The sequence below is a fragment of the Haliotis cracherodii genome, unplaced genomic scaffold (assembly GCF_022045235.1).
Source record: "Haliotis cracherodii isolate W230 unplaced genomic scaffold, xgHalCrac1.p SCAF_1, whole genome shotgun sequence".
Classification (NCBI taxonomy): domain Eukaryota; kingdom Metazoa; phylum Mollusca; class Gastropoda; order Lepetellida; family Haliotidae; genus Haliotis; species Haliotis cracherodii.
In genome coordinates, this window is record NW_027266264.1 from 78,467,109 (window position 1) to 78,494,298 (window position 27,190).

The 27,190-nt window shown below is 39.6% G+C and overlaps 1 protein-coding gene across 1 annotated transcript; it reads left to right on the forward strand.

The window, feature by feature from the left end:
- Window positions 1–483: 483 nt before the first annotated feature.
- Window positions 484–25,768, forward strand: LOC139479271 (lamin Dm0-like). The gene is made up of 11 exons (XM_071262166.1): window positions 484–1,043; window positions 13,578–13,710; window positions 14,460–14,609; window positions 15,364–15,534; window positions 18,042–18,167; window positions 18,328–18,548; window positions 19,804–20,038; window positions 20,477–20,581; window positions 21,348–21,461; window positions 21,897–22,010; window positions 22,728–25,768. The coding sequence occupies exons 1-11, from the start codon at window positions 640–642 to the stop codon at window positions 22,755–22,757; spliced, it is 1,803 nt and encodes a 600-aa protein (XP_071118267.1). The 5' UTR covers window positions 484–639; the 3' UTR covers window positions 22,758–25,768.
- The last annotated feature ends 1,422 nt before the right edge of the window (window positions 25,769–27,190 follow it).

Sequence of the window (27,190 nt, forward strand, 5' to 3'; positions counted from 1 at the left end):
AGCATATGTCGCTTGTTGCTTTCGGACGGGTGTCCTCCTGTCTAAATTGTTGTTTCTGCACTTTTAGCGTTTTCGCTGTCCTTGGAACAAAATAAATATTTTATCGAAGCATGTGTATTCAGATCGTAATTGTACGCATAACGATGTATGACCGTATATACACTAATTAAAAAGCGGCGACGCCCCTCTTATACTTATGAATCAGCCACTTGGGACAATGGAATGGGCGTGACTTTTGAAACAGGAGCTGAATGCGTGGATGTTGCCGCTCTGCAGGATGATTTCTAGAGGTCTACCTATTCATTCATAATAAATTGACGTGAAAACCAGAACATCCTTAGCGATTACACGAAAGATTCTGGACATAAAGATTACTTTGAAGAAATAGATATGCCAATTACAGGTCGGCTCTCATAAGCGTATTGCATCTCATCTCGGTATACTTGTGTAGGACGCTTCATTGACCCACAAAATCACTGATGCGGAAGCGTGGGCTGGGACCAACAAGGTGCGTGGTCACGTGACAGAAAGGCGGGAGCACGTTGTTCCACTGAAGCCGGCCATTTTGCGAGATAAGGGTTGCTTTTGGGTGGATTTTTACCGTTTCGTGGATTGATCGTAACTTGAAAGACCACAATCATGGCGTCGAGGACAAAGAAAACCACAACTACCACATACTCCAGCCGATCCGACTCTGGGATCGAGTCGCCGGGCTCCATCGCGACCTCGCCTCGCCGGCAAAGGCCTCCATCACCGGCAAGGAGGGTTCGTTTGCAGGAGAAAGAAGAGCTTATGAACTTGAATGACCGTTTGGCAGCCTATATCGATAAAGTACGCCATTTGGAGACGGAAAATACTCGGTTGTATACACAAGTGCGATCCACTGAAGAAGTTGTGAAACGGGAGGTGACGAATGTTAAGTCACTGTACGAAAGCGAGTTAGCTGATGCAAGGAAACTATTAGACGATACCGCTAAGGAAAAGGCTCGTTTACAAATTGAATTGAACAGATATAAGGAATCTAGCGACGACTGGCAGTCGAAGTAAGTATGGTTTATTATTTTGTCACTCTAATAACAAATGTCAAATGGTTTTGTGGACATAAATCAGACGTCTGTGATGCACATGTGTTGCGTCGTCTCATTCAGTGCCTCAGTTTACGTGTGCTACTATCACAACAACTAGTGTTGGCTTCCAAATGTTAAATATGGACGTCTGTTGTACTTGTGTGTTGAACTTTGATGCTACGGGTCATAGAAGCTGTTTCTCCTTTCTTCTCCTTATTTGTGACAAAAAGGTGTTTCAGCAGCTGTTACTTTTATCATCTGAACATACAGCAGAACGTGGGATGCAGGGATTGTGCTATAGGCCCAGATTCGGTTGAGAGATCCTCCGACTGAGTCTGACGTGCATGAGGAAACATTCATTTGACTTGTCCAATACTTCATAATTGGAATTTCAATGTCGTGTTTTGCTACCATGGGTCTGTTACTTCCTCAATGATATAACAATATTGCCATGATATCAATATAAGGTCCTGGTTTGAGCAATTTCAGTGTTCTTTGTTCAGTCACTGCCTTTGTGGTCTAGTGGCAGAGCGTCCGCCTGAAGAGCAAATTTTCCGGGGTTCAGTCCCCAGCTGCATCATATCAAAAGATGTTAAAATATGGTACTTGTTGTTACCCTGTCTGGCGCTTGGCACCTAAGGGGATAAAACAAGGACTGGTTGGCTCCTTGTCCGTTTACTGTGTCTGAGTTGGGTATTTGTGTTTAACTGAGGCATGGTATCTCAGTGTGCTAGCACTATAAGTGTAAATCGGCATCAGTGCGGACTTACACAAGCAGCCACACACACGTGCAGGCACATCTCTATATAATAAGTGCAATACTCTTGGATGGGATTTCACTACACCTCTTTGTTCAGTCAGCTCTAGGGCACCTGTAAAATGTCAGCATGACCTGGCTCATTTATTGCAGTGAAGCTCCTTTAATAGTGTGTATTGACTGTAGTCTTGATATTCTGTAACAAACTGGTTTGACAAGAAATGAAGGGTGGAATCAATAAACTTCGAAATATTATTTACCTTGAAAGTGTAAGCTGTTGGTTGATATTATGAAGTGTGTACATTTTGTGCAACTAGGAATCAAATAAATAGTTTGTGCAGGCCCTCTACCTGCTTCTGTTGTTTGAAGGGTAGTCCTTGTGTATTCCTGGCAGGTAATAAGATATTAAGTGTTGTTTAACTGATATATTTCTATTGTCTCATATGCAAAGTTGGTTTGTTGAACACCATCAAGGGCCACCAGCTGCATTTGGTATCCCCATTTCGGGAATATTATTAATTAAAACAGATTTTAACAGCACATTTCAAGAATGATTATCATTTATGGAAAATCTTATAAAAGTATGACATGATGAATAAAAAAGAGTGCTGACATTTAATCATACACATGATACATGTTCCAGGAGTCCATCCCAGAACCTGAAACATTGCCAACCCGAATAGTGATCAGAATGTGTACATGTATTACAGGCCACACATTGTTTATTTTTCGTTTCACGGGCCTGCAGCCCCTACTGCAAAGCAGCTGGAAAAGAACTAAATTAAACATAAACATATTTATTTTTATTATGTCACCCGCAAGTAATATAGACCCTCTTATACAATATGAAATGTTATATATCAATTCCATGTCTACGCTGTATATGATTCAAGAAGCCATCTGCAGTTTTAACTCCACAGCAGAATGCCTTTCATATAAATAAATAATGATTGACAGCTATTTTTTTCAATTTTTCTTTCATTTGACCCGGTGTGGCAAAGCTGGAATAAATCCATGAAACATTAAATTATTAAAGTGTGGCCTTAAAGTCTTGAGGGCGGATTTCTTTCATCATGTTCATCCCCCAGGCTATAGCTGGCTATTGTGCTATGTTGCATCCATACATTTGTTCCCACATGAAGTGGGTCATTGTCTACCTGATGGTGGTTTGTTTTGAAACCTGATCATCTGGTGTGACCAAGACAAGGTGTGAAAGCTGACTGACCAGTCCGGTCAGCCAGGTCAGTACATTCAGGTGAACTCCAGGTGTCACGTTCACCTGTCAGGGACTCAGTGTAGTGAGTGATGTCACATTCTCTTTTTCACTCCTAACATTCCCCAGATCAGTAGTAAGGGTATGGCAGAGTGAAAAGAAGTGCTCCTGCTAGTTATTTGTTTGACCAGCATTGCTGTTCTGAGGTCAGATGGTCAACATGGTCAAAGGCTCTTGGTACATGTGATAGTGATATTTATATTTCACCTTGTCTTTGACTTTGTTGTCTATTTAATCTGCAAAGTGCGTTTAGCATGTTCAATTAATCAATTCTTTTTAACAAAGAATTATGTTTCTAATTTCGTTTTATTTCAAAAATGTTAATATTTTGTTTATTTCATCCACCAACCAGTACAAGTTGTATACTTGAAAACAGTATGATCGCCAAATTAGTTACCGGTAGTGAAATATATGAGTAAATGAGTATTCATGATATGACTTGGGTGAAAAGGTTTTAACTTCCTTCAGGCTAAAGATGAAAGATGTAAAGGGAAGTTGAAAGGTCTGTGTGTCAGATGGAGTGTATAGGATTTGATTGTAATATATGGTATTTTCGGTATTGTCAGTTATTTAATATTAGTTCTCGGAAGTATTTTGAATAATTCTAAATCATGATTAGTCATCACATTGAGGTAACTGGTTGATCTGAGCTTGGTTTTCTGTCGTTTTTCCCCGTTGATCTAAAGAAAACCTAAATATTTATTAAGAATTTCAAATTTGAGATTGATGGACTCCTGGAGTGATGATTGATCAGGACAACTGATTATTTGAGGATATTTGACATACCGTAAACGTACCACTGAAGCAGGACACCTAGATACCAGTGTTATAAGTATAATGTTTTTCTGCACCCACTGGGAAGGTGGAACAGTGGAAGATAGTCATGCTAATTGACTTCCAGAGGTCAGTGAACTGCAGGTTGAAAATTCTCAGTTTTTCAAAGACGAAATATTTGTGCTATTTTGAGAGAATTTAGTGCGGTGTGTTAGAAGCTGGGTGTGCTGTACATGAGGTCACTCCGATGATGTGGGGGAGAGGGGGGGGATGTATTTTCTGCCTGAGGACCTGCACATCCCTGCAGGCATGGACAATGGCAGTATTTGCTCGTGCCCAACTCACAAGTAATTGTTGTTTGCAGTTCAACTCATGCTGGTATTAACACATTGAAGGTTTGTGGTGTTTACTCTACCCATGTTTGTCTGACCCTACCATACTGGATTTTGTCTTTCTATCAGAGTTCAGTTAATTATTCCCAGGTTTAGGCAGCCGGTATGAGCTGCTCCACCAGGGATTTTCATCACAGGGGTAATGTCTTTCAACCAGTTCAGGAATTTTAATTCTTTTAGAACAATCCTTCTACCATTGTTTTTGAATTGTCTACGACCTCAACAGGGTTAAAAATTGGCACTAGTCTTGTAGTCCTTATGGTATCATAAGGACTATTAGAAATGTGCCAGGGTTTTTCGATATGTTGTCGTTGTGAGGTTTAGTGGGCTAAAAATGTTAGTTTCTACCCCTGACTTACAGCCAGAAGTCCAAATCGTGAGTTGTGTAAAAATGCTGTCTATGTATTAGGCTTAGCTGGTTGTTGTCCACATGACTAGACTGAAGATGTACTGAAAAAATATCAAGATACAAGTTTAGTCGAGTAGTCATGTGTGTCTGCTGGCTTCTACTGAGGCTAGATTCACTGCAGGGAGTTTCTGAACATAAATGTTTTATTAAGTCACAATAATTAGTAACTACATGCTGTTAGTCAGTACTAATACAAATTTAGATTCCTGGGGATGTAAAAAGGTTTGGGAGTAATAAATAAATGATCCAAATTGTATTACTGACATTTTGATTCAGTAATCTCTCCTAAAACACTTCTAAGTGTCATGTAAATTGGAGGTGTTTTTTTCACTTGTACGATTTTTACACCTATGCATGAGACTGAAGTACCTGGGTTTGGCATTAGCGGTTAGACAGTAGAAATAGTTAACTTTGTTTGGGGAAACTGATATTGTCGCTATGTTATATTGTTTGAATGGAAACAGTATATAACAGTAAGATCTACCTGTCAACATTTGAACATGTTGAAGTGTCTTTAAAGCAGGCATGATTTACAGGAATCAATGTGGCTATCTTTGAACATTGTTGAAGAGACATATTATGCTAGACCTTGTCATAAAATAGTCTCCAGTCCACATCGCAAATTTTCATGTTTTTTATTTCCATTTTCCAAAGCACACGAGGTAGTCATATTGAAGAGGAACCTGTTAATCCATGGGATGATGTTTATCTCGTGATGTGTGGATAGGTTAAAAGTGAATACAGTGGTCTAGAAAACATCGAACATGCACAATGTTTAATGTGATCACAAGTACAGGGATTTACCTGGATTATTTAGTTTTGATGTTCAAGAGACTCAACACTCAGTCTATTATTATGGGGGTCCCAGGTTGAAACATGGAGGTCCCAATCTGCAAAATTGTGCTCATAGATAAATGTTAAAAATTGAATACATAGAGCAGTACATCTCCCTGAGACAAGGGAGACTATAAAAGTAGAATTACCACCCTTGTGAACTAGGCTGGAATTTTGTGGCTCGATCTTAGGCCCACAAGTGGCTATTACAAGTTACGTCCATTCTATGCCCCTCCTATTGACCAATCAAATTCTCCTCTCATATCACATGCATATGCTTCAATCAAAGTGGAGGCAACAAGTCAAGATGATTTTATTGATAATAAAGATCTATGTTGTTAAAAAAAGGTTTTACCTCGCAAAGTGCATCAGATCTCTTGAGCACCTTGATGAAAAACATAAACAGATTTGGAAAATATCTGTCAACTCCTAGTTAATGGTACACATAGCTTATAAATCCTGTAAATGATTGACATCTGCATGGCAGTTGCCATGTTGTTCATGAACCGGATGTGGATTTTGTTACACGATTTTGATTTTCATTTTGATAGTGCATGGACTTGTTAGTCCAGCCAAAATATAACTTTGAAATTCCAGCCTAGTTCAGCAATGGTGGAAAGTGACTTTTAAGTCAATTAACTCCCTTGCCTTGGGAAGATGAGAGAAATGCAGAGTATATTTGTATTTTCTTTCCAAAGAACATGTTTTTCTCACCTGATGAATCATGGTAATACATATTACTTTTTATAGACTTTCACCGAAAAACCTTTGCAGGTCTTGTTGTTTTGCAGTGCTTTCAGCACACACTTGGCCCTGATCTATACAGACAGTAGTCTACCACAAGTGACTTAATATTGTGCGTACTCGGAATCCATCATTTTGTCCATTAGTGGAATTCCCCGAATGAAACGAAACAAGTGGAAGCTCTATAAAATTTTGACACATTCGACCTTATTGTGTTTTTCGTGAATGACTTTGTAAATACTGAATTAGCATTCATTTGTAAGCATTTATATGTTTCTGCATTCCATGGGATGCACTCTGTATATTGTTCACATTTTATGCTTATTGGATGGATTTTGCATTGGGTAAATCGCTTGAAGTGGATATTTCTTTCTTTTGTAGTTCAGGTATACAGATTACTGTTTTGGTGATATGAATGGGCTGTCAATTATCTGAAACAAATCAGCCAAGCATCAGAACATCAGGATAAGTTTTCCCTGGTCTGTTTCAATCTGACACACTTGATTTGTAATCTATAAATAATTTGATACCTGAATCGTGGAAATTTATGGTGGATGAGTAGGTGTTTCTATGGTAACAAACTTGAACCCGGTGCTGTCTATCCCAACATGCCCAAGGGTACACTATCAGTTTATCGGCTTCAGAGGCGTAAAAAAAAGAAATTTGAATAGCTTATGCTTTTTCCATTTGTTGATGACCTTTTATCTTGTGAACTCTATGTGATATGTATGTAGGTTTTTCTTTACAGTGTTTACAGTGCACCAGGCACCTGATAATGTTTCGGTTCATGAGTATTTACTCGTATGCTATGTTCTCTTTGGGTATTAATTGTAATAATAATATTGAGTGAGATATACATGATATAATGACCCTCCTCTTTGTGTTTAGTTCCTTCACATTCAGCCTCTCATTGGGGAGGAACTTGACAAACAGGTTGTAGTGTAGCTGCAGACTAACGATGTGTGTTTTCATGACCTGGCAGAAACACCTCAGCAGATGGGTAAAGATACTTTTCCAAGTCTTTGATGTACCGTGGAAGGCTGATTGTTAATGCAGACTGGGCACACTTCATGAATAGCTAGCTATTTGCCCTTGCGTGGGGGTGCTTTCTTCAGCTGTTCACCAGCAAATACTTGTCGTCTGCTTGGAGTGTTATTCAAGGAGTATATATTATATATGATATGAGACGGTGTGCTGTGTACACAAGGATTATGCATGAAGGTGTCATAGTGTCTTGACATAGGGAGGTGATTCCTTTCAAAGCTGCACTGCCTGTTATGGGTTTGTGAACTGTTGTATAACGTGTATGCGAACTCTAGATCTCTCGTAATGTATTACAAGCCTTCATTGTGAGTGGGTGAAAAGCATTTGCTGCCTCAGCCGGATGTTGCTATTATGTGAGGATCAGTCAACTGAATTGTTAACCGCTCTAGCTTCAGTGGAGTACAATGAAAACATTCATTTGCTTCCATTCAGACCAGCACCTTCTGTTGCCTCGGACAGTTAACACGGTGAGAACATATTGTTGAACAAATAACTCAATAAATATTTATTATAGTTTTAAATAATCAATCACTTATAATGCAGCATTTTGCCATGTTTTATTTCACTTGTGAAATAGCAGAATTGTTATGGAATGTAAATATCACTGCAGCAAACAGCAACGCATGCTCATCTGGAAACTCTTGTTGTGACTGGTCGTCATGGTAACTATCACCATGGCTGCAGCGTGTAGTGCTGGACTGCATTCTTTGTCTGTGAGTAATGTAGTGACATGGCAGCAGCCAGCACTTCCGGCTGAGATGTGTTTCCAGCCACGTGGTCGCATCTGAATCAGAAGACATTGAACATTACAGAACATTTTGTTCAAAATTGAAATAATGTTTGTGCTCCTAGCATAATGTCAGTGTCTCCCATCAAAAGACAGTGTCATTCTTACTGGTAAATTTTGATACTGTCATTCTTGTGAATGCTCTCTTTGAATATTTACCCTCTATGCGACAATATGTAAAATAAATGTCAACTTCATAATGATTAAGTTACAATGACATTCTATAAGTGAGACACCCCCCCCCCCCCCCCCCCGAAGCTATAATTGGTCAGGGTGCTTCCTGGACTGGAGTTTGCAAGAGTTCCAACAGCTTGATTGTTTATTTGTTTTGTTCATTGAAATCGCTTTCCTAAAAACGATGTTTTTGTGGGGGGTTTTCGGTGGTGATGTTATGAACAATGATGAAGCTGAATTAACATGCTTGTTTTTGTATGAACCTCCATGAGCGATATACGTATGGACATGGTAGGACTGCATTGTTCTCTATTGGATAGGTTGTTTGTTGTGTGACTCTGCACTCAGCAATATTCCAGTTATATGATGACGACCTGTAAATATTAATGTAAGTACCAGACAATCCAGTGATAAGTTACATGAGCAAAGAACAATTCTGTCTGGGTTCGGTGACCCCGCTATCCACCAAATCCCTGAGTCTGACCGCCATGTCCATACATTCAACCAACATGGCTTGCTTGAGGACAGTTCTAACCCGTTATCCCAACAGATCTCTTTCCTAGGAACCCGTGAAGTTCTGAGTTAGAATTGGTCTTCAGCAACCCATGCTTGCCGTAAAAGGCAACTATGCTTGTCGAAAGAGGCGACTATGATTGGGTGGTCAGGCTTGCTGACTTGGTTGATGCATGTCATCTTATCCCAATTATGTACATGATGTCGATCAATGCTCATGATGTCAGTCACTGGATTGTCTGGTCCTGACTCGATTATTTACAAACCTCCATCCTATAGCAGGAATATTGCTGAGTGGGGCGAACAAGAAAACCTAAAACATCTTTCCTAGGATAAGATACATGGCTGAAGTTAGTTTTGACTGATCTAATTTATGTGAAATTTCAAGGACAAAACAACAACACCAGCATTTGTTGCATGGTGACAACAAGAATCAGAGCAAGAATCAATTTGTTGAGGCCTAAGTTGGTAATCAGGTTGGACAAGTCAATGCCCAACCCTGACTGTGATATATGGACGTGCAATAAACACGATAACAGCCAGGCTGTATTGACCAGTGTCTGCATGGTAACCACAGGAACTGGTTCACACTCGCAAGAACTTCTTATTGGAAACAGTGGTGTTTGGATGGCAATTTGGTGTATTCCATTAAACTGTCCCTGTAGACTTCAGCGTGTACTGCTTTATTGAGGTTGTGAAGTGCAACTGTACTTTATTAGCTGCAGACAACATGAGATGGTTCTTTGATGTGTAAATGTGTCAGTCTGTTTGGTCCAATGATACACATTTTCGTTAAACATTCTTGTACAACTATCAATACAGATCATTCTAATGCCTTTTCATTTCTAATTTGAAATAGAATTTCAGGATGATCATGAGGATAAAGCAGACACATTGACATATTATTTCTGGAAAAATATGTTATATCGAATTATTCTTTTCACTAGTTGTATTGGTTGGGTCAAACAGATTATGCATATACCAATGATTGATGACCACAACAGTATTTGTCTTTGATCTTTTTGAGAATTTTTTTTCACCCAGTAATAACCATGATTCATCATTGAGCAAATAGTCAGTAGTAATTAATGCAGTGGTTAAGTTTTGAAAGTTTCAAACATATTTGTCAGGATGCATAACGGTTATACAAAATATGTTTAAGTCTGAGCCCCAAAAAGTTAGAAATCATTAATATTTTGAGGGATACTTTTTTTTTATATCCTTACTATTCTTATTGTTATTGAACCACATTCATTCAATTACTTTATGACAAGTGTATTAGTAATTACAGCAGTAATTCCACCTTTTCTTGTTGTAAGTACCACATAAATAGTACTATTGTCATGTTGGACAAGTTGAGTGGAATAAGAGTACCTGTGACAAGTGGAAGGGGATCAGTATTCACTACACTGCCAACACATGGGTCTGTGTGTGGAGGGATTAGTGGCCCTGTACTGACTGACTGGTGGGGGAGGCATATCACATTTCCCATCAGTTGTAGGCAAGTAGTATGTGCATGGCCTTGTTTCCCAGCACACCTCATTATACAGCTCCAGTCAGTTAATTAGTCATGATGCTATAATTGTGTTGTCGGGTATAGTTAATCATTGATAGGAATGGCCATGTTATAGAAAGTTATGAGGAGTGCTCTGTGGCCCTGGCAATGCTGAAACAGGGTTACAGAGGGTTAAATGACAGTTGAATGAGACTGGAGTAATTGACACCTGAGGGCCCTTTGTGGAGAATGAAAACCACATGGGACTTCTGACATGTGGGTTGTTTTCATACAAGGCGTGGTCCAGGATGTTACATTGTTGACTTGTTGATATTATTCAGTTAATTCATATTTATTGTTTCATCTTGACCTTCATAGTAATTTAATCTGATTCGTGAGGCTGTATGCTGAAACTAGTGTGTGTCTACAGTTTTGGAAGTATGATTGTAACAGTAAGCATGGTAATTGTTAAGGATACACTGTCATGATGAAATAGGAGTCTTGGTGCTATAGTTGCATTACACAATATGGTTGCTTGTCAAAGAGCTGTGTTCCATCAACAAAGGAAATAAATACACCCAACAAAAAACATTTTGTAATAAATTAACAATGACTTGCACGCAACTCAACTTCAGAATGGAGTACAGTGTTTTTATCTAGACCTGCTTAGAGGCTGATATTCGTCCACCACATCTGCAGCAAATGGCAGTAAAAATTCTCAATTTAAAAGAAGACCCTCCCAATTCCCTCAGAATTTACGAAAATAAGAACATAAAAAAAAATATTTGAACAATATCATTACTTTTTTCCAATTTGCCTGCCAAGGTCGATTAGTCTGGAATCCTTAAATCCCAGTAGTATTTTACAATTCTATGTTTACGTGTTAACCATGTTAACTTAATACTCTATTGACAGGCCATACCCATTTGTTAAATCATTACCATAGTTACAGCCCAGGATCATTTGTAGATGCGAAAGTTAGTTTTCCTGTGTCCGCATTTCAATCTTTTTATCATTATTATTAGCATTTTATATACAAAGATAAGAATTTATGGATGTCAACTTCTTTATAATGAGGAACACACCGTTTCAGAGCGTATGCTTACTCATTCATCAGGTGAAATAATAGTTGGCATCCATAAATTCTCTTCCTTATGTGTATCACTTCTAAATGCCTTTCAAAGACTTGATGTTACATACATTTTTAATTTGATGAAAATATTTAATATAAAAAAAACTATGTTTGATTTATGATTAAAAGGTTTAGTGAATGAATTAAAGTTAAACATCACATCAGCATTATTTCAGCCATATAGCGACTTAACAGGTTTATTCCTACTTAAGGGGCGGTCGGGTAGCCCAGTGGTTAAAGCATTCACTTGTCACGCCGAAGACCCGTGTATGATTCCCGACATGGGTACATTGTGTGAAGCCCATTTCTGGTGTCCCCCGCCGTGATATTGCTGGAATATTGCTAAAAGCGGCGTAAAATAATACTCACACACTCACTTTTTCCTACTTATTTCCTGGTTTGAAAAGTTCCTTAATGTATATACCAAAGAAAGGTTAGAATGGGAGGTTCAGGATAATACAAATTGGAGAGGGCCATGACTACACCCAAAAGAGATGGCTGACATTTCCGTTGTGATGAGGCCCTATAACACAATCTGATGAGCTCACTGTCTCACACAGCCCTATAACACAATCTGATGAGCTCAGTGTCTCACACAGCCCTTTCAGCTGTCAATCATTATGATGTCATAGGTTTTTCATGTTCTTGTAGCAGGCAATTGAGTTGATTAGTTGCAGCCTGATACCTACTGAGATAGCAACTGAGATAGGGACTTCTCCCCCCATGAGGTCATGGGGTGTATCTCACATATGGCAGGCGTGTTGGTAGGCTCACGACTCAGTGTAGATGGTTGAATGAGTTGGTTGCTATCTTGCAACATGACATAGACCCTTTCCTGTATATTGATGCCTGTTCTTCTCAATGGGCTCAGATGACCTCAACAGGATTTCATGTCCTTGGTGAAATTATGTCCCAAAAAAACAAGGTTCTGTTTTACTGATATTGGTTTGATCATTAATTGAAGCAATGAAAGATTAAAGGAGTTTCACTTAGATCATCATGTTGAGTAATGATAAGAATTTATCGTGAATGATATTTGACTAGGGTAATTATTGAATGACCCATTTTGTTTATCTGACAAATTAGTCTGTTATTTCTTGTTGAGTTAACTTATCTCGACCTTCTCAGAAACTGATATTCAGCCCCATGTCTAGCAAATGTTAGTGAACAATTCCCAAATAACAAGATTTAAAAAGGTCTGAATTTGATATAGTTAATATTAATGTTATGGCTTTGTTGACGTGATTGTATATCACTGACAACAGCACCATTAAGGGGGAAGTGGCTTTATGCCTGTTTTTACATTATTGCAATGGTAACATACATCAGAATATAAGAAAATAAAGAACTTTAAAAGAATCCTAATTTTTAACGAAATAATGATTGTTTCCCCAATTTGCCTGCCCGGTCACTTAGTTTAGAATCCCAGAGAGATCCCGGCATTTTCTATGAGGAGGATTGTGTTGAGGATAGTACACTATTGAACAATTTTACGATTGTTTACAGACAAGCATGGACAGGTATTGACCTGAACCAGATAATCAGTGTTTATTCAGTCATAAATAGGGTACAGAAAAGTCAATGGAACAGTTTTTTGAAAAGATATTAATGTGTCCAAGCAGATAATATTTTCAGTTTTAGCATGGCATAAACTTTTGTAAAAGGCCCAGTGACTGGGCAGTGTATTCTGTAACATGGAAATCAGGTTTGAGTTGACAGTAGTCTTGTGAGGAGTGCAGAGTTGCTTCCCTTGGACATGCCAGAAACCTATGATTGTGGGTTCGAATCCCGGTGACACCAAATTATGTTTCTAGGTTTGTCAGCACCATACCCGTGCTCGTGGGTTTCACTGAAGTGGTAAACGTCCGAGACCTGGATCTTTTCGGGCTTTCCTCCCACATTAAGCTGACACGCCGTGATATAACTGGAATAATGTTAAAAGCGGCATTAAACCCAACACACTCACTCACTCTTGTGAGGATTACTCTGTACCTATAAAGCATATACCATTGCAACCTATTACTGAAAAATGCAAGCTAATATATTTGTCTACTTAGACCAAGTGCATGTCAAAATCTTTCAAGTTTGTGTCTAACCCTTACATTTCCACACAATATTGCTTGAAAGATCAAGGGGAAGTTTTATGTTGCCTAGTCCTTATTGGTTGTCTCCCTTGTTTCAGATACTACAAGCGAGACCGTGAAGCACAGAACCTAGAGAAGAAGATTGCTGGTTTTGAGGCCACAATCATCGACCTGCAGCAACGTCTTTCAGATGCTGAGAGCAAGAAGAAGCCACTAGAGAAAGAAAATGCTGTAAGTTCAGATTGTAATGATAATTTCACCTGATCGTGATGATTAGGCGTCTCCTTGTGTTCTCAGTATTTTATCATTCTAACTCAGGAAATGATATCGGCAAAGATCAGTAGCATTTCATATTATTACAAACATTACAATTGAAAGAAGATTTTTATTAACTTGTGACACACTGGTAACTATAGTAACAATTTTGGAAAAATATTGTCTGGTGGTATTACTGAAAACTGGTATCAGCTTAGAGTCTCTTCTTTGCTCCAAATGGCTTCCAGCTTCAGTGGAAATAGTACTTTATATTGAATGAATGATTTTTAGTTGCTTTCTGACATGCAGACTTTTGATTAGTAGTGGGATGTTACACCAGTGCATTGGTGGATCGCGTTGTTTTATTTCTCGATACAGGTATCGACACAATAGCACACTATGCAAGAAGTATTGATTCTTAACTTAAATGTATTCCTTAATACATGTTATACCAAACACTAATTATTTGTGTAAATAAGTAGTGAAAACGTGAATACTTTCATCCATTGTGCCTTACTTGACGCTGCTGACTGTAAATTGTTAGTGTGCCAGGTATTTGGCCATTCTGTGGAGGAAAAAGAGGGCTTACGCACCACAAACAAGAGCACATGCAAGTTTCATGATACATATCAGATCGCGAGCAAGTTCTTGGATACGTATCGGATCTCACAGTTAGTGTATAGTCCCATCCCTACTTTTGATTGTATTGTTTTATTGTTCAACAGAATCTACGAGCAGAGAATGCTGCACTGCAGAAACAATTGGATAAACTCAAGGCTCAGTTGGAGGAGGAAACACTTCTACGGGTCGACCTTGAGAACAGAGTTCAGAGTCTCAAGGAAGATATTGCCTTCAAATCTCAGGTCTATGAAAAGGTATGTGTATTCTAAGCTTAACTACTGTCTTTAGTCAACTGCCTCTGTGGTGTAGTGCATCGACTGTCTGCCGGAAACAGACAGTCTACTGATTGACATCATGAGCATCGATGTACGCAATTCGGATATGATGAAATTCACCAACCAAGTCAGTGAGTCTGACCAACTGATTCCATTATTTGTCTCTACGACAAGCATGGGTTGCTGAAGATCGATTTAAACTCAGATCTTCATGTTGTTATTATTAAGTGCTATTATGTTGTGGAGATTGTGTTTGAGAGAAATGATCGCATTTTCCCAGAGCTCCAGATAACTTTTTGAGCAATCAAGTTTTTACTCACAGGTTTCTATTTTAATTGGGCTATAACATTTTACCTTTACATCTGTTCATCACTCTATTGGGCTTTTCACAAAATGAGTAAGCATTTTGAGATTTCAAAAATATATAACGGTTCTAAATATGGGCATGGCTCAGAAGGTAAATTAGCTCGTAATTGTGTTTTGGAAATTAGCTCAATTGTACGCATGCCGAAAAAGCTTCATTTGGTATTTATGCGTGCTGTTTTCAAAAATTGAGTTTTTCATTTAATGCATGTTTTTCTGTACGCAAGTTAACTGAAAGGAATTTGGTTTTGAATAGATTTATGGGGTATTTTATGCAAATATGCAGCTTGTCTGTAGCTCTGTTTCCCCATCCTTATCTGAGAACCAAACTATTGTGAAAAGATGTTGTAAAGAGGGCTGTTGACTGCAGGAGCTTGATGAGAGCCGAACACGCACGACTGTGGAGCTTGAGGAGGTGGATGGCCGTCTGCAGGCGGAGTACGAGGACAGACTGGCTGAAGCCCTGCGTGAGATGAGGGCACAACATGAGCATGACCTGCACCAGGTCAAGGTGGAACTGGAGGTTCTCTATGAGAACAAGGTAAGTTAAGATTTTCTACCTGTTCGGTTCTGCAATAGGCTATTTATAGTGCACAGATTTCCAAACCACTCAGGGTCATGCTCAAAGCGCTATTATTACCCCCGTCACTGGATCAATGTGCACTTCAAAATCATTGTTATCTCCCTTGGGGAGTATACAACCACATCGCCATCTCATCCTACCGGGTTCCCACTCAGTGCTGGGTGAATGCATTTCGAACAAAGTCACTTGCCCAAGGAGACGCCACATGTGTTACATGTGCTTCAGTGTGGGACAAGAAACTCGCAGGCGCCAAGCTGCCGAAAAACGGTCACACATCCAAGGACTCTCCATGACTGACATTGCTTAGCTTCACCTGATTTGTGACCTGTGCACAGGACCACATGCCAACACACGTGGTCACACATGGTATTAGTTTGAAGCATCACTCAAATTTATTAAATAGACTGAGTTTTCTAGTTATTCCTCTTACCACGGAACATGGCTTCTCACAGTGTCACGAGATAAATGGGATATCACACAAAGCAACTTTTCCAACCATTGTGAAAAGAAAGTCAAGGAGTTGTTGTGATAAACCTACTGTTCAATTTTTAATTGTTTGGGTTATAGATAAAAATACTAGAGCTACACTCCTCAATCCAAGCAACCCCTTTATATTTAGTTTTTGTTTTTGAGTGACGCAAATCAATTTTTCATGTTTGAAAACCAGCATTGATCATCATTTGGTCAATTTATCAATCAACTCATCAGTTTCAAGTCGTCCTGCTGCAGAGGTATATCCCTGATTTATGGGATTTCAGACCCTTAAGAAACATTCATAGTTTTCTCGTTAATCACTTGAACAACTGTTAAACATCTCAGTAACCTATGAAAGACAATGAATCTTACGGATAAGCCATCATTTGTGTATTTACAATGTCTGAGTGTTGCCACAGCCTTTGTTGCAGCACGAGTAATCATGATAAACATTGCCATCCGAAAACGTATGATGTCCCAAAACCTATGATCCGACGATATAAGATGTTACCATGCAACAAGGAGGCACTCCTTGTTTTACTTATCTTTATAGTCTAGATTGATCTGAAGGAACCATCAGATACATAACATCAGGTTCTACTTACTACACATACTGATCAGAACACCTACTGGTTGAGGCATAGATCTGTTGCCTTAGAAATTTTATGACTAGTCCAGAGGCCAAGTGTAAACCTAATTATCCCAGTAATCAGAATTTGTACCTAGTCCTGTTTGAACAAGAGAGAAATGTGTACTATGATCACATGTCCTATCAGTTTTGCTCAGTTCCATATTGTAGCAAATTTGAAACATTGAGAACTGGTTCAGAATTATAGCCCACAATATTGCTGTTTGTCAGTTTGTAGCCTCGGCGAGCAGATTGGGGTTTATTTCAAAGGTGGGATCTGTCTTGGGGTAAAGCCGTATGTACATTCACCTGCCTTAGCATGATGCATTGTACACCACAAGCTCTCCACTGTCAACCACTGATATGCATGAACACAGCTGCAGCGTTCAAAAATAAAACATTCATATTCCCATCATGGTGATAAAAATGGAGTTCGAGGCGTTTGATTGTCACTAGTCAAACAACTAAAACCTGGTTAACTCGTAACAGGTTTCCTTGTATTGGGTCGTGAACTGACACCTGCCGTACCTCAGTGTTCACACAATGCCCCCCACTGTCCTCACTGTGGAAAGATGCGTTGCTAGGCAAGGATGATGTGCTACACTTCAGTGAATCAACTCCAGCTTGCATTGTGAGGTCATGAAAAGCATGCTTCGATGCTCGTTGTGTGTCGTTGACGGGAGTTTAAACAAAATTGTACTGGTCTCCCTGATGCAGGTTATTTCAAAATGGAAGATGTTTACCGTGGAAAGTCTTAAATGGCACGGAGGTTGTCAAAGGTAGAGATGTTTAGATGCACATATTTCCAGTTTGTCCTCCTTTGGCTTCAGATAGTTTTTCTATTGTTATTATTATTATTGTTATGCTATCTATTAAAATGACCTGATTTGAATAGTTTGATTATGACCCATGATGCACAGTGGTTTACGATGTAGATATGCCAGCATTAAGTTGGGACCAAGAAGACAAACACACCTGGACATTCAGAACAAGATCATGTATCAGTCCAGGATACACTGTACCTCATTTGTTAGTAATTCACATGGTTTTACATGAGTTGAATATCTTGGGAGTTTTTGTGATAAAGATTGAATTTACAGCTGTGAATAATGCCTACATGCATGATGTAAATTGTGAAACTGTTTGAAGACAGGAATTAGGTCAAGTGATAAAAATTGCAACTGTACTTTTACGACTTTGCATCAACAATTTAAATAGTTAGTACCCGCTAACACTACATGGCCATTTGTTTATTTGACCTCTATATCTGATGCACAGCATGAAGTGTAGATGAGTTATTCTTTCTTCCATTTTGAAAATGTTCAAGTGCAAGTAATTTTCACAACAAATTGCTATGTTTCAGCTGGCAGATCTTCAGAACCAGGTGGACCGCAGTGGGTCATCAGCGGGCAACGCCTGGGATGAACTCCGGACTACCCGCAAGAAGTACGATGATTTGTCATCGGAGGTAGCAAGACTACGCTCTGAGGTAGGATACTGAAACTATATAGACTGTTCAGCTGTTCATTACCAACATTCAGAATAAGTTGCTATCTGTGAAGAACACTGAAGTCATTCTCATGACCAGATGTTTCTCATGACTACACAGTGTCAATGTGCTGTAAGGTTCATGTCCCATGGTGTTTCAGAATGCTTCGTATGGGGGACGCATCTCAGAGCTGGAAGAGCGTATGCGTCGTGAGCGTGATGAGTTCCTCATCCGTCTGGAGCAGAAGGATGCTGAGATTGCGGAATTGAGGCAGAACCTGGACGACCAGGCCATGGAGTACGCTGACCTCCTGGAGATCAAGATCCGACTGGACCGGGAGATTGACGCGTACAGGAAGCTGCTGGAAGGGGAGGAGGCCAGGTGAGCTGCAGTAGAGTTGTTTCTTTGTTGTCTTACAACGTACTCGGCAATATTGTGGCCATATGTTGGCGGTCTGGTACTTATCATGACTGGGCCAGACAAACCAGTCATTGATGTCATGAGCAAACATTTATCCAGTCTGACTACCCGATCCATTAGGTCGCCTGTATGACAAGCATCAGTTCCTATTCCTTCATTTGAATGGGTAGTGGTATCTGGAAACTGGAAATGATGGGTTCGCCATTGGTGCCTTAGTCTAATAGTTAAGACTGCCTCTGTGGTTTTGTGGATAGAGTGTCTGCCCAGAGAAAGGAATATCCAGGGTTCAATCCCCAGGCACTAAAACAAGAACAGGTCGGCACAGAGTCTGTGTACTGTGTCTGAATGGAGTATTCATGTTAGTGGGCTAGCACTATGAAATCGGCATTAGTCCAGACAAGAACAAGCAACCACACAGACACAGCACAAGCTGCCACGCACACAAGCACACAAGCACACACACACACATGCACATGTGCATGCACATTGCTAAGTGTAATAATCTTGAACACGAGAAACCTCAGTTCACCTCATTTCACCTCAGTTCACCTCAGTTCACCTAATAGTTGTAGGTGTATAGTGTGTATTAAGAAACAGCTAGTCTAGACTGATTTGTCAACTAGTTTGATTTAACTCGTTACTGCACAGGTACATGGATGCTTAAAGCGACACATAACAAATCATACTACTAAAAATAATATAAGGACCATCCAATTCCTTTATATTACTATAGTTCATCGTGAAGCCATGACTGACTAAATTTAGTAATATGAAAGAATTGGGTGGTCCTTAACATTTTTTTAGTAGTATATTTCATCATAGGCTGACATTCTTTGCATGTATGAAACCCCGTGTGGCACATGGCTTCTAGTGTCTATGACAACGACTGGTCGGCTTGGAGTCATGTTATACTGCAGTATGGAATCTCGGTTGGCTAGCACCATAAAGTCGGCTTTAGTCCAGACTAGTACAAGCGAAAACACGCCACGGCCCACCACGCCACGCCACGCCACGCCACGCCACGCCACATAAGCATGTGCAATACGTGATGTTAAATCCCATTTCACCTCACCTCACCTTTCCCCCAGTGCTGCCAACATGCAGTGTCAGCCAGCCAGCTAGCCAGGCAGCTCACACGTGTAGTGTATCAAGGGAAGAATACCTTACCGAGATGGCAACCTGAACACAAATAACATTAATATTGGTCGGTCTCCAGATTGAACCTGTCCCAGTCAGCCACGGAGGGAACCCCACGGAAGACTCCCAAGTTCTCCCAGGTGTCGCGTGGCGCCAAGAGGAAGCGAGTGACGTTGTCCGAGGCAGTGGAGGAATACTCCCAGCAGGCCAGCAGCAGCGGTTTCTCCACACAGACCTCGGCCAAGGGAGCCATCGAGATCAAGGAGGTCAACCAAGATGGCAACTACATCAGGCTCACCAACAAGTCGGCCAAGGTGAGTTGGGAGAAAGGGGAAGTAACTCTGCAGATATACAGATCTGAAGCTGTTGCCCTGTGGTGATTCTAGAGCAAAAAGGACTTCGGTATTCCATGTTTGTAATAATAGGAACATCCAGTGGTTACAATGTTATATCACTATTTGTGAGACATTCATTATTCCCCGGTATTTTTTATGCTAAAGACTATTGTACTTGGTGCCCTTTCTCTGTAATATTGCTGGGAGTACTCATTCACTCACCCTCAGCTGTTGCCTTGTCTGTCAATCTACCGAGGTCAGTTGTTTGCTTGACATGAACACCTTATCTATGCATTGTTTATTTGAATTTGTAAATCTTTCTAAGGAGCATTCCTGTCTTTGCTTTTGACCATAATTTTCTTTGTTTTTTAACCTTAATTGTCTTTGCTCTTAACCATAATTGTCTTTGTTTTTCAGCCTGTAAACATTGGCGGGTGGCAGTTAAAACACACGGCAGGGGATGACGAGACAGTCTACAAGTTCCATCGCAACGTCTCCGCCAAGCCAGGCCAGGATGTCACGGTATGTGGGTCAGGGTTCGTGTGAACTGGTCAGGAGTATACATCAGTAGCCATATTGCCTGAAGTTAGAAGAAATATTGAACAGTGAAATTCGCCCTCATTGTGTTTCCAGGTTTGCTAGCTCCCTACCCTTGCTTGTGGGTTTCACTGGAGTGGTAACTGTTTTAAGACTTGCATCGCTTTGGGCTTTCCACATCAAGCTGACTCACCATGATTTATAAGTCAACTATTTAAAGCATCATTAAACCAAACTCACTGAAACTTGCTGCTTTATGATCCTTTCTGTTGGTTATGGCACTTTGATCTGGTGGAGGGGCGGTCGGGTAGCCTAGTGGTTAAAGCGTCCGATTGTCACGCCGAATACCCGGGTTCGATTCCCGACATGGGTACAATGTGTGAAGCCCATTTCTGGTGTCCCCCGGCCGTGATATTGCTGGAATATTGCTAAAAGCGGCATAAAACCATACTCACTCATTCACTCACTTGATCTGGTGGAGATTCCAAACTCCATGGCAGACTCTTTATTCGTGTTCAGCCTCATTTGAAGAGATAACATGTTGGTGTTATGATTTCAGTAAATAAGGTTGGGAACAGTATCGACTTAATAGATGCAAATCACCGGTATAATTCTCACTTGAGTCTAAGGTTAACCTATTTCAGTTTGCACTCCAAAGAGTAGTAGAAATTGCAACATTAATCTGGATCCAACCACTTAGTTCCTTTCATAAATATGGTTGACCGACCTTGCATTGAACTTTTATTGGCAGGTATGGAGCTCTGACACCGAAACCACACATGACCCTCCAAGTGACCTTGTGATGAAAGGTCAGCGCTGGTTCATCTCGGACACCATGAAAACAGTAATTGTCAGCAAACAAGAGGTGAGCAATAAAATACCTTCCTGTTTCAGTTCCTTAGAAAATATCCAGCGTATATTTCAAGCTCAAATGGTAGGATCAGTTTGTAGAACCTTGTAACACCAGGCATTGAAACACCAACAATTACGTGGTTTGTTAAACAATATTTTCTCTACTTTATGACAATATCTGAAATTATTGTGACGAGTTGGTATGGACCAAAAAACAACTTTTATGCCTTTTTAGAACAAAAAGGTTCTTTTCCGATTTATATCTATATCGTATTTTATTGGTACGATTTTGCAGCAAACGGACAATACCAACACTAGTTGTAATATTTGACAGTACACTGTTATTTGGGATATGTAACAGTGGAGTATATCATGGATTTATCCAGCTGTGTGTTATGTTGTTATATATGACAGTAGTATATCATGGATATATCCTGGCGTGTTTCAGGAAGTGGCATCATGTGACATGACCAAGTCCACCATGAGTAGCAGCAGCTCGTACCGATCAAGTTCCAGCCGCCCCTCTGGGGAGCTACTTCAGTTTGAAGGGGAGGCAGAAGATGTGAGTACCAAACTCTGTTACCTGGCTTATGTCAGACTCCAACAGACTCCGTTACCTGGCTTATGTCAGACTCCAACAGACTCCGTTACCTGGCTTATGTCAGACTCCAACAGACTCCGTTACCTGGCTTATGTCAGACTTTAACAGACTCCGTTACCTGGCTTATGTCAGACTTTGACAGACTCCCTTACCTGGCTTGTGTCAGACTTTAACAGACTCCGTTACCTGGCTTATGTCAGACTTTAACAGTCTCTGTTACCTTGGGTCTGTTGCTTGACTTTCTATCTTCATTTTGAATAACTTCATTCTGGGTTCGTATTGGTTCTCAGCAACTTGTGCAGGTTGAGAGAGTTGACTAAGTGAATCGGGTGGTCAGGTATGTTTATGTGTATTGTACCAGAGGGCGTGGGACATTGCCTTATTAAATCCATCACAGATTTGTCTGGTCCAGATTTATAGGCTGCTGATGAGAGCAGTTTTTAAACAACATACAAAGAAACATTTTAAATACTGAATGTGATTGTCAATTAATCCAGCAGTCTGTGAGAAATAGCAGTGATTAGTACCATAACAATACCAGCATTTGTGAGAAAAATATTAAGGTCGATATTATTCTTATGATTTGTTACGAGTTAATCAGTCATGAGTATTAACACTATGGATATACACATCACCTATTAAATAAATGAGTTCTTATAACTTTCTTTTGTTTTTCAGGGTCAAAAGGAAAAATGTGCAATCATGTGATCTATCGTCATGACAACAATACATCATTATGCATAGTGAGAGAGGATAAGGGACCCAATACATCATTGGAGAAGAGCGATATCATTATTTCAGTTATTTCTTGGAGATTGTCTTTTAGTGTTTGGCTGTCTTCATGTAGAGAATATATCTACCGACAGCCAGGTACAGGACCGCCGTGAGGGGACAATTTGGGTCAATGTTGGACTCACTTTGATTTTGTTATTAATCAAATATGATAATTTTCAAATCGTTATCTCCATGGGCATTAAGGAGCGAGCTGTTCATCCATGATAATACATTATTGGTGCTCATTTGATAAAAAACTTTACATCTGGTTGAATGGTGTTTATTTTAATTGTTGTTTAATGACTTGTTGATCCAAATAATGTTGGGTAAATGTCATTGATCCAACTTGTCCCCTCACGAGTGAGTAGATGTTTTAGATGTCTTAACCTAAGTTATATGTTAGCGTGTTAGTGTTGGGGTAAGTCTCAGTTGCTTCGAATGATCAAATCTAAATCACTGCCAGAGTGACGAGAACGATTCGTGATCTGATCATGGGAAATATGTACACAGTTTTAAAATGAAATGCTTGACATTTTCCGAAATATTCCTTGTGAAGTGAGATCAGTATGTAAGAGAGACATGGCTGTTGATAAGGTAGATAGGGTGACCGTGTTGTTGAAGTGTTTGCTGGCCGTGCTGAAGACCTGGGTTCAATTCCCAAGGGAACTAATGTCAGACCATTTTGACGTAGCCTGCTGTGATGTGGGTGCATGATTGCAAAGTGTTCAACCCATGTGCACACATCCTATCAACAGTTTGATAGCAATGGATTAAAAGTATTTAAGAAAATAGCTACTCAGCAGTTTCAATGATGAATTAAAAATTAAAAAGATATCTGCTGCATTTTGATTTATGATTTGATGAGTCTCTTATTCTAGCTTATTCTCATTTTATGTCTTTTCTTGTGCATATTTCTCATCATCACCTCCCTGGAGGCTGCCATCTTTGAAAATGACTAAGAATGATGGTTACAAATATTTGGTTTTGGCAGCCATGCTAGTTATGACGCTGTTTGAAAATGGACGAAAAAAATCTCAGGAATACCAAGAACTTAATTTGACATTGTTACGTTCCATATTTTGTATTTCCATTTAGAAGATAAAAAGCTACCCTGCTGAATTATGTAATCGCTTAGGAATCTATTAAAGTATACTATTTATATCCTATGTTATGACTGTTCTGTGTTTTGTACTTTTATTTCTTGCACACTTCATCCTAGATGAACCTGTTGATGTTGTTTTAGAAGGCTCAAGCAATACACTGATGTTATACAGTCATTCACGTGCTACTTTCCACACAACTTGATACATATAACACTACATACAACTTATAATATAATAATTGATGATTTCTATTTCTAGTATATCAAAGTATAAGGATAACTTAGTTTCAGAAGTCAATTTTTGTTCTTTTAAGAAAATACAAGTACACAATCAAAGGATGGACTTCATGTGAGCCAGATGTCCATCAGTACAATTTGAAGACTATTCAGATTATTAAGACAGTGTTTAGAATAAATATCTACAGAATGAAGCATTTGTATCGTTTTGCAATCAGAATGCATCAGTGCATTGGTTCAGCCTAATTAGGTAATCTGTTACCATGGTTACAGCTTAAGTGTCTGTGCTTAGTGCACAAGCTGAAAGTTCTATCTGACCTAAGAGCACAGCCTTCCGTGTGGTATATGTCAAGGTAGAGCTCATGCAGGTCTTATGGCAGTTATTGGTTTATTTAACTGTGGGTACATTTTCTTTGTTTATGGCCCCGATTCTCAAAGCAATTTTAGTGCTACGACACACACAAGCCTTTAAGGTAAAGAAGTTACGTCCACCTAAGATCGCTTTGTGGAATGGGCCAGGTATGCATGTTGCTATGAATAATTTGACAGAAAATATATTTTAAACATTGAGGGGGGTTAAATGTCTTACGTTTATAGGCATTTAAGGTAATTCAGGTAGATGCTTTGCATAATATGTATTTGTTATCTGCAATGCTATTGCTGGAACATTTTATGCAGCCTACCATTCTCTGACAAAGGGAGGTAATTCACAGTACCTGTGTATTCTTGTATGAAGGGGTGATGGTTTATATGCTTGCCTAGTTTGTTCAGCTGCTACTCTGTGATGAGTAATGGTGTCACACAGACACCGTCCAATTAGGAACTAGGATGCCATTGTATGGGTTCTAGGTTCCTCATGACAAGGTTAATGATTTACAAACATATTTCAACTACTGAGATCTGATCTCACTGGATGGTTGTGGTGGAGAAAGTGTATCTCTCTACTGATGGCCATTTTTGTTTTTGGTGATCAATATAAGAAATCTAAACACTTATCAGCTGAGAAGTTTAATAGGGCATCCATTTGCAAGAAAGTCACTATTTACATTTTTTTCACATCAGCTTATGAAAATTTAAATGCTTTTTCATTTTTTTTACAAGTTTGAACACTTGAAGTTTTTACCATCAGCATCTGGTTCAGATTTTATATGTTTTTTTTTAAGATTCACAAGCTCCAACGCCTTTTTATCAAAACTACAAAACATAGGTATGGAGCCCCTTTAAGTGTTTGGCATTTTCTTGTGTTTACTGCTTGTTCTCTGTATGTTGTTATTACAAGGCATTCTGCTGCTAGTGTTGAAGAAAAGGTTACTTGAGAAAGCAATATTGACATGAATGTCCCATCTTTCATGTGACCTTGTTTAAGTTTTCAATTCTTGCCAGTACCTCTTTCCGTGTGTAGGATAGTTTTGACATGACCCTGCATTGTTTCACTTCTAACATTGGTCTTTCTTGTTGTGAGTTTTATTCCCTTAGATTTGTCATTTTATTATGTGAAAACATATTCCATATGCTCGCCACCATAATAATCATTACAAATCTATTATTTCATGTCATGCACAGAATGTATGTAGATGCCTTTGATATAAAACTCAAACATACTCCAGCATGTGTTGTCTGTTTCTTGGCTGGGATTTCTATGTTCCTTTGGGGATCCTGCTAGAGTAGGTCCCCAGCAATGTGGTCATCCTTCCAGGTGTCTTGATGGGTCCGGTGGTGCCGACTTGGTTAATTGCGTGTTATTGGTTGTTTGTTGTTTAACACAACACTCAGCAATATTCCAGGTGTAGGACGGTGGTCTGTAGATTATCAAATCTGGACCAGAAGCTCCTGTGATTGACATGATGAGCATTGATCTACGCAATTGGGATATGATGTCAAGTCAGCGAGCCTGACCACCCTATCCCCTTTTTACGGCTAGAATGGGTTGCTGAAGACCAATTCTTCCCCAGATCTTCGCGGGGCCGGTGTTATTGTATCTCAGCAGCATGGATTGTTGCTCATAATATCAAACACTGCATTGTGTTGTCCAGACTTGATTATTTACAGGCCACCTTTATATAACTGGAATATTGCTGAACTGTACTATATAATATCCCTGCTATATGACGACAGTCTGTAAATAATTGAGCCTGGACCAGCCTATCCGGTGATTGAAATCATGACCATCGATTTAACTGCTGTATGATAGCGTTTGGAGTTAGTGGGGTAGACCAGTGAAACGCGAAAATAGAAACATGTATGCAAACTATTCACATGCCACTTGGGGAAGATCGTACTTTTCGCACAAAATACGATGTGTAGAAGGGACATTCGTATTCAGTTACACCGGAAATGTGTCAAAAATTGGTGCAACTATTGTCAAAGGGTATCTCAAATCGGTTGCAGTATGCAGAAATGATTGCGTGCATCATTTTGGACGCAGCTCGTGAAGCGCATTAAAATATACGGTCATGTTCTGAATCCAACAAAAATGCGAACTTAACTCAGATATTTCTCATAATCGATATTTTTCTTCATCTGGAGGGATCACTGCTTTTCGCTCATATTAAAAAAGTTAAATCTAAAATTTGTGGAAATATTTAAAAAAATGTTAATTTGGTTTTGCTCTCTTTGCAGAGTAGTGAGTGGGCTTTGAAGAGTGTCAGTAATATCACGGCATTTTACAGGCGCGTAGCTGGATTAATGTACAATCTCATTAGAATCAGATCTTTTTTAAGCGGTAGCGAGAACTAAGATCTGATTTTAATTAGATTGCGTTAATGTACAGATAGCTTGGACCAGAAATTCACAAAGTTCATCACATATACACTCCATTGTATAGAGAAATGGATATGTCTTCAGATAGCGGCGACCGGGGTATTTTGGCTTTACTATCCCTACTAAACCGCATCTTCCTGAGGCAAGGCAGTTGACTGACAATACACGTCCAGTCAGTTAACTCCCTTGCCTCGGGAAGACGCATTCGTCACCACACGCTCCTTTCCGTAACCTGCAGCGCTATTCGGCTTGTCCCGGAATACCACGA